The 8,166-nt window shown below is 33.7% G+C and overlaps 1 protein-coding gene across 1 annotated transcript; it reads right to left on the bottom strand.

Annotated features, from left to right (window-relative positions):
- Positions 1 to 272: 272 nt before the first annotated feature.
- On the bottom strand, positions 273 to 1,164 carry LOC105786059 (basic form of pathogenesis-related protein 1). The gene has a single exon (XM_012612322.2). It carries the CDS (start codon positions 893 to 895, stop codon positions 404 to 406), a length of 492 nt encoding a protein of 163 aa, XP_012467776.1. The 5' UTR covers positions 896 to 1,164; the 3' UTR covers positions 273 to 403.
- Positions 1,165 to 8,166: the final 7,002 nt, after the last annotated feature.

Below are 8,166 nucleotides of genomic sequence, written 5' to 3'. Positions count from 1 at the left end.
TTGATTCTCGTTGTTTCATTTTAAAATTCTCTTATGACCCAATTTCTTACTTGTATTAAACTGCTGATCGGATATTAAACACTTATTTGTTGAGTGTTCCAAATTTTTATGTCTGGATTTTTTTGAAAACATCGCTCAATTATGTTAGGAGTTTAAAAGGTATAGTAAAAATATAAAAACATAAAAAGTTGAAATATATTTATATATATATATATATATATATAGAGAGAGAGAGAGAGAGAGAGAGAGATCATTAAACAAAGATATCAAAGTTCACATGAATTATATAGTCTGGATAAGACAACAGTTACGACATTCATATATAATTCCTTTTTCTCTATAACTTATAAGGAAATTAAACACAGCGTAGATTAAAGGAGCGAAAGAAGCAGATCAATGGTGGTTAATAAGGGCGTTCACCCTCAACATTTCCAACTGGATCATAGCTGCAAATGACAAAAACCCAACCATTGGCACACTTAGCTCTACCGCACCCAAGATGAACCGACTTGCTCCAAACAATTTGAGTATAGTGTAAGCAATCATCACCACCACTAACGCAGCTGTTGGAACTGTGATCATAATCAGGCTTTTCACTAGCCCACATTTTGACAGCATCAACACCATCCAAGTTGCCATAGCCTTCAGCAAGGTTTTCACCATAAGGTCCGTATGAATGCTCCATCTCGCAGTCCTTCATCCTTTTATCGGCGTACTTTTGAGCATAAGAAGCCACAGTTCGGTTCCAAACAAGAGGGCCAACTCTAACCGCAGCACGGATCACGTTATGAGCATTCACAAAGTCTTGAGGAGAATTTTGAGCTTCTGAGAAGTGAGATAAACATAGGGTCGTGAAGCATATAGCTGAGGAAAGTTTGGTGAACCACACCTTCATTCTATGTTTTAATGCTTTTGTTTTTTTTTTTTTTCCTTCTTTCTTTTTATGTACAATGCTGATGGTTTAGGGTTTGTATAGGGAATATAGCTTAAGGAAGAAATAGCTTAAAGTGGACTTCAGGAAACATGAATGTGTGGTGGAAATAAATTTTGAATCTTTTCAGTAAATCCACCCAAGATTAGGGCAATAATTTAGGAAAGATAAATATTGACTACATATATAAGTATTATTTAGAGTTGTATCCGTATAATGGTAAGACACATTAAAATCCCAATGAAATAACGTAGATTCAATCTTAAATTTAATATTATTAAAAGAATAGTCACAAATCTAATTATATTAAATTGTATTTGATTTCATCATTATTATTTTTATTTGTAGAACAAAGAAGTAATTAGACACCATTTTTCAAAGAATAAAATAGGCCTCAGAGTTCACATGCATTGTATAAGAACAGTTAACATTTTGTCGACTTCGGAACCAATTTCTTCACTCAAAAAAATTGCCTTTTTAAAAAAAAAATCCGTGCTGTTGAGCCTTGGCAGTTGGCAGTTGCATGTAAAATATATTAATAAGGATCATTATCAGTAAATATAATAAAGGTAAATATGCAACAATTAGTAGAGCATGTGATTAGGAGTTAAAGACTAAATATGCTTCTTGACGTATATTTAGCGGCCTTAATAAAGTATTTGACACGGATTTAGCGCATATATGATGGATAATCATATTTTCCTTATTCAAAGGGTTAATCATATTTTAAATCTCTTTGTAATCGAACTAGTGAATATTTTACTTTATTCAGTATTAATTTAATTGACATTAATATTATTAGTAATGAGGAGAACATGAGTTCGAATATGTTGAAATCTATTATCTGAGAATATTTTATTTTGAATTTATTTCTTAAAACTTCATGAAACTCTTGGTTGATTACTTTCACATTTCTTCATTTCAAAGAAGAAAACTTTGGATTACTCGAATTTCAAAATAAAGTATACTTTTGACTATATGTAAATAGAGAATTAATCATGTGATGGCGCAGTTTGATGCATGAAATGGGGATACGTACCTTTTCAAGTTTACTTATCTTCCCTTTCTTCCTTTAAAGTTTTAGACTTTGTTGGATAGACCGAATTGAAGATTAAAAATTGGAGTAAAAAATGAAAAGTTGGATTTTTTTTTTTTATTTACACCTCTATGTTCCGTTGGAAGGATGGAAATTTAAAAAGAAATAAAATAAGGGAGGATGATTTTTTTATCTTAATCCATAAAAATTAATTCTTCCAAATTGTAATGATGAGAGAAAAGAAATGTAAGAGATATTATGCTAGTTCAAAACTATACATTTTTCAAAAAAAAAATTTTGATGAATTACAATAACAAAGTAGAACTCGAACAATAAACACGACTAACGCAACTCGAATCCAAGCTACACCTGGGGAAATGAACACCCTTAACCATCAAACCATCACATGAGATTTTCAAATATTTTATTCTATTTTATTTTATTTTTCAACTCTACCAATTAATAGATTAAAGGAAAATTACATTTTCGTTTTTCCATCTTTAGCACACCAATAGAAAGAACAAAATGGGCATTTTCAAAAAGAACAAATTGGGGTTCTAAGAGGTAGAAAGGCTCCCGCGTTTTGGACATTGCTCATAGAGTTTGTTAAAAGGTGGCCCATTGAGCTCTTTTAAACTGTAACGAGTTTGTGGTTAACGTAAGCTTGATATTCAAAATCGGACCCAATGATTTATTGTCAATTATCACCTAATGAATTTTATCTTGTAAATTTGAGAACAACTTGGAATCAAGACAATCTATATGTCTTCAATATTGGTGCTTAGGTAGTTTGTTTTCATTGGTTCCTTGAACTTGCATTGGAACAAACACTTACGTTAGCCAAGCATAAAACCTTTGTTTGTGCCTTCACTTCAACGATTAAACAATTTTGGTTGTAGAACTTGTATTTGCCTGTAACTACAATAATGCTAGTCTTTTTCGCAACAAATAGCTAATGTACAGATTTTGACATGTGTGTATTCGTGTTGTGATGATATTTTTTTTACGTATTGTGTTATGTTGGTGGTATTTTATTATTGTAGTCATCTTTTTCATGTTGTGTTCCTGTCATGTAATCATGTAACGTGTTTCTATCTCTCTTTGAACATGAAGTTTTGTTGCACCCAACACTACGCCTCACGAGATCATGGACCTCACCAACTTTATGGCATCCTCAACAAGTAGAGCCTAACCCTTGGACCTCGTCAAGTCAAGTGGTCAAGTCTCCTTCCTGCATGGTTAACACGGGGAGCCCCATCAAGTCTAATCAAGTCTAATCGTTATCCAGTCGTTAGACCTATTAATCCAACTTTCGTTTGGCTAGAGGGCTAACTTGCTCCTAATTTACCAACTTATACAAGACCTTCTTAGACACATGTTAAGGGCTAATAGTGGTTAATAGACCTACATTTACTATAAATATCACACTCCATTCTATGAAAGGTAAGACTCTTCTAATATACCAAAAATTCTACCCAACCATCCAGAATTAGCTCGAGTCTTCACACAATCCCTTGCTACCATGTGAACAATCATCTCCACCCACATTATCCTCTTCGTATCAACAATTTTGTGTGGTGAGGGTGGACTAAATGACTCATCTTGATGATCCCGAAAACCAAGATACCATCAACATTCCCACCACCCAAGCATTCCAAATTTGTCAGCATAACCGATCTCAAGCAGAAATGCACCCTTATAACCCTTACATTGACACATATGATAACCAATACCAACAATATCCATGTCAACAACCAAGATATTATAATGACTTCGATTAACGTTTAAAGACAATAATGGAAAAAGGAATCCAAAATACTAGCAACAAGCAACAAGCAACTTTTCCTCAACAAGACCTTGATACTTGGCACGATGAAGTGGAAGGCCATAGGAGGGATATACAAGCTCTTAGGCATATCTAAAGAAGCTATCAATAAACTCGATCACAAGGTTGATAAGATAACTAGATTGAAAAAACTATTAACTATAACGAGATCCCAACCGTGGGTGTGACACAAGGAGTTGACCTACGAATTGGAGATTGGAAGGTCAGGCAAAACTAAGGTAATCAATTTGGATGACTATGATTTTGTACTCAGCTTAAATGCTTGACTAGTTAACTTTGCTTGTCCCTTTTTCTAATTGCATAAATATCTTAGTTATATATGCACGAGTTGGGTGAAATTTATTAAATTCAATTCACCAAAGCTACCAATTTTCAAGTTTAGGATATTAGTCGATTTGCAACGACTTTTTAGATGTGATCCAAACATTTTTGGGTTGAGATGTGTTCATACCATTCATAGATCTAACTCTTGGCTTCAAAACGCACTTTGAATCACTCAATTTTGGGTCTGGGAGCTCAAGTTATGGCCATTTTAGTGAAGATAAAATTTTTAACGGACAGTAACTTACAAGTTTCGGGCTTTAATTCGAGTTTAAATCATATTGGGTTTGATTTTAGGGCTTAATTTTGATTATATATGAGTCAAATATTGTATTTATTAGGTTTCATATTTTTATTATTTATTTATTTCAAATTTTAGGATATTTTTAAATATTTTAAATTGGTTAGGAGTTTTATGTATCTTAGTCAACAAGAAAGGTTAGTTCCACTCAAACTACTTCTTATTAACTAAACTTTCTTGTTTAGATTAATTAGAGTTTCATTATATTTAATAGTTTTATTTTGATGTAACTAAGTAGCTTATGTAAAGGCCTCTTCATTAGATATCTTTCTTGTGTATTTTGGGAGTAGTTTTTTTTCCTTGGTTTTCTTCTTCAAGTCGTGGGAAGCACTCTTGGGTTTGGCCTTAAGGAGTTGGTAAGAACTATTTGTGAAGCTTGTTAAAGTTTTTTCTTCAAAAGATTTCATAGGACATCGACTTTCACATTCCATCAATTTTTTCCCATCTCACCCTAATTTTATCTTTCTTGATTTTATGGTTTGTTTTTCTCTTTATTTTCATTGTTTCTAATGAGTTTACTTCTTCTTTTCTAGAATTTGCTTGGATGGAATTGAATAAGTATTGTAATGAAATAGGATTGTAATGAAATGGAATAGAGCTATAATGAAATAGCCATTCTGTAGAAATGGAATAGGATTGTAATGAAATTGAATAGACATAACAATAGTTTGGTTGGATGGAATTGAATAAGTATTGTAATAGAAACGGTGTTTCTCTCTTCCATACAAAATTTATTTCTCTTCTCCATTATATTCTTCATCATTTTCTTTTCTTTATTTCTCCAAATATTAATTAATCTTCTACAAATTGGTATCAGAGTCAATTTCAATCGAAATGAAAAATTTTATTCCTCTTTCTTCCGTTCCCCAATTAACCAAAGAAAATTATGGAAAATGGAGTATCCAAATGAAGGCTCTTCTTGGATCTCTCGAACAATGGGAGGTTGTTGAAAAAGTTTATAATGAAATTGAGGTTGAAGAGGAGGAAGGATTAACACAAACTCAAAAAGAGAGTCTAAAGAAATTAAGGAAGAAAAATTAGCAAGCCTTATTTTGGATATATCAAGGAGTTCAATCATATGAAGCAGCTTGGGAAAAAATCGCTTGTGCCACCTCGGTAAAACAAGCATGGGAGATTTTACAGAATTCATTCAAAGGAAATGAAAAGGTGAAAAGAGTTCAGTTGCAAACTCTTCGAGGGGAGTTTGAAAGATTACAAAAAATAGAGTTGGAATCTGCTTCTAATTACTATTCACGGGTTTTTTCCATAGTCAACCAATTAAAAAGAAATGTTAAAAATATGGATGATATTCGTGTTGTTGAGAAAATCCTTCGTTCTTTAGATTCCAGATTTGACTACATTGTGGTAGCCATTAAAGAATCAAATGCCTTGAGTACCATGACCATTGATGACCTCACAGGCTCGTTGCAAGCCCATGAAGAAAGATTAAACAAGAAGAATAAGGAAGTAGCTCTAGATCAAGCACTACAGTCAAAGTTGTCTCTAAATGAGAAGAAGAAAAATTTTAAAAATCAAAGAGGGAGAGATCGTGGTCATGGAAGAGGAAGAGACTTTAAAGGAAGAGGCTTAAATGCTCGTGGAAGAGGTGAAGATGCAAGCACGGAGAATGGATGGAAAGAAGCCAACCAAAATTAGAATTTTAGAGGTTCACAAAGAGGACGTGGACGAGGAAATCAAAGAGAAAGAGGTCGTGGCTATTTTGAATGTTATCATTGTCACAAACCTGGTCATTTGGCAAGTGAATGTTGGTACAAGATAGAAGAAAGATGAAGCTAATATAGTCTAAAATGATCAAGAGGAAAAGTAAGAAACTTTGTTGCTCGTGTCTCATGGTGGAGAGATTGATGATGTCTGGTACATAGACAGTGGTGCTAGCAAGCATATGACAGGTAACAAAAATTTATTCTTCGAATTTATTTGAATCTGATTATGGAGAAGTAAAAGTAGGAGATGGCAAAGCTTACAAAGCTTACAAAGTTAGTGGTGTTGGTGAGTTGGAGTTCAAAACAAAACAAGGAAGGGTTGAGAAAATGTCTGAAGTTTATTTTGTTCCTGGTCTTAAAACTAACCTGTTTAACATTGGGCATCTCTTGAAGAAGGGGTATGATATTCATTTCCGTGACATGGCTTGATACTTGTCAAGGAAAAATCAGGTTGTTGTTAGAGTTCGAATAGCATCAAATAATCTTTTCTCTCTCACCCTTCAAAATCAGAAGATGTCTTGCTTTATTAGTGCTCATAAAGGAGTTTTAATTTATGGCATGATAGCTATGAACATTTGAACTATGAAAATTTGGAAATGCTTTCAAGGAAGATGAAGGTCAGAGGTTTACCAAAGATCGATCGGCTTGATGATGTTTGTGAAACTTGTCAGCTTGGAAAGCAACACAAAATTTCTTTTCCTTCTCAATCCTCGTGGAAAGTAAGAAGACTATTGCAACTTATTCACTCGGATCTTTGTGGTCCAACGACAATTTCATCTTTGGGAGGTAATCGTTACTTTATTTCTTTCATTGATGATTACTCAAGAAAATTATGGGTGTATTGTGTCAAAGAAAAATCAGAGGCTTTTCAAATATTCAAAGACTTCAAGGCAGAAGTGGAGAACTTTACTGGGCTACAAATTAACACCTTGCGGACAGATTGTGGAGGCGAATATTTTTCAAAAGAATTTGAGAAATATTACAAAGACAATGACATTTAGCATGAAATGATAGTCTGTCATACACCTCAACAAAATGGTGTGTGTGAAAGAAAGAACAGGACAGTTATGGAAATGGCTAGATGTGTTCTTAAGAAGAAGAGGTTATCAAGAAGATTTTGGGCTGAAGTTGTTTCTTGTACAATTTATCTTATCAACAGATCGCTAACAAGAAGCTTGGAGAATTGCATGCCACATGAGGCATGGCATGGTATAAAGCCTAGTGTTCGTTATCTTAAAAGTATTTAGGAGTGTTGCTTACTCTCATATTCCAGATGCAATGAGAAGCAAGTTGGATGACAAGTCACAGAAATGCATTTTCATTGGCTATAGTGAAAGAAGTAAGGCATACAAGTTGTTCAATCTCGTGACAAAGAAGATTGTGATAAGCTGAGATGTTCGGTTTGATGAAAATTCCATGTTTGAAGATATGGAAGTTGAAAAGGAGAATTTGCCAATTTTTCCTTTTGAACTAGAAGAAGAATAAGAAGAGGCAGTAATTGAGAATGCTGAAGATGATGCTCAAGCAGGAAATCCTCATGCTTCCCCAAGTTCTTCATGAAATTCTTCTTCATCCAGCCTGATCCGAAAAACGAGAAGTATCCAAGAGTTATATGATGTAATTGATGAAGTTGTGCAAAATGATGTTGTATTCTTTGCCTTCTTTGCAGGAGAAGATCCAATTTCTTTTGATGATACATATCAACAAGAAATATGGAGGAAAGCCATGAAAGAAGAGATTTGCTCAATTAAAAACAATGATACATGAGAGCTCACAGATTTGCCGCCGCATAAGAATTCTATTGGAGTCAAATGGGTGTACAAGATAAATATGAATTCAAATGGCTCTATCAACAAGTACAAAGTAAGACTAGTTGCAAAAGGATACAAGAAAAAGGAAGGAGAAGATTTTACAGAAGTATTTGCTCCAGTTTCAAGACTTGAGACACTTCAGTTACTTATTTCTCTTGATGCCGAAAACAATTGGAAAATGTTCCAAACGGACGTA

The sequence above is a fragment of the Gossypium raimondii genome, chromosome 1, assembly GCF_025698545.1.
Source record: "Gossypium raimondii isolate GPD5lz chromosome 1, ASM2569854v1, whole genome shotgun sequence".
NCBI lineage: Eukaryota > Viridiplantae > Streptophyta > Magnoliopsida > Malvales > Malvaceae > Gossypium > Gossypium raimondii.
The sequence above is the reverse complement of the archived record's forward strand: the minus strand, read 5'-3'. Positions and strand labels throughout refer to the sequence as shown.

Bases quoted from the DNA above. Each gene is read 5' to 3' on its own strand.
- LOC105786059 (XM_012612322.2), bottom strand. From the start codon at position 895: ATGAAGGTGTGGTTCACCAAACTTTCCTCAGCTATATGCTTCACGACC.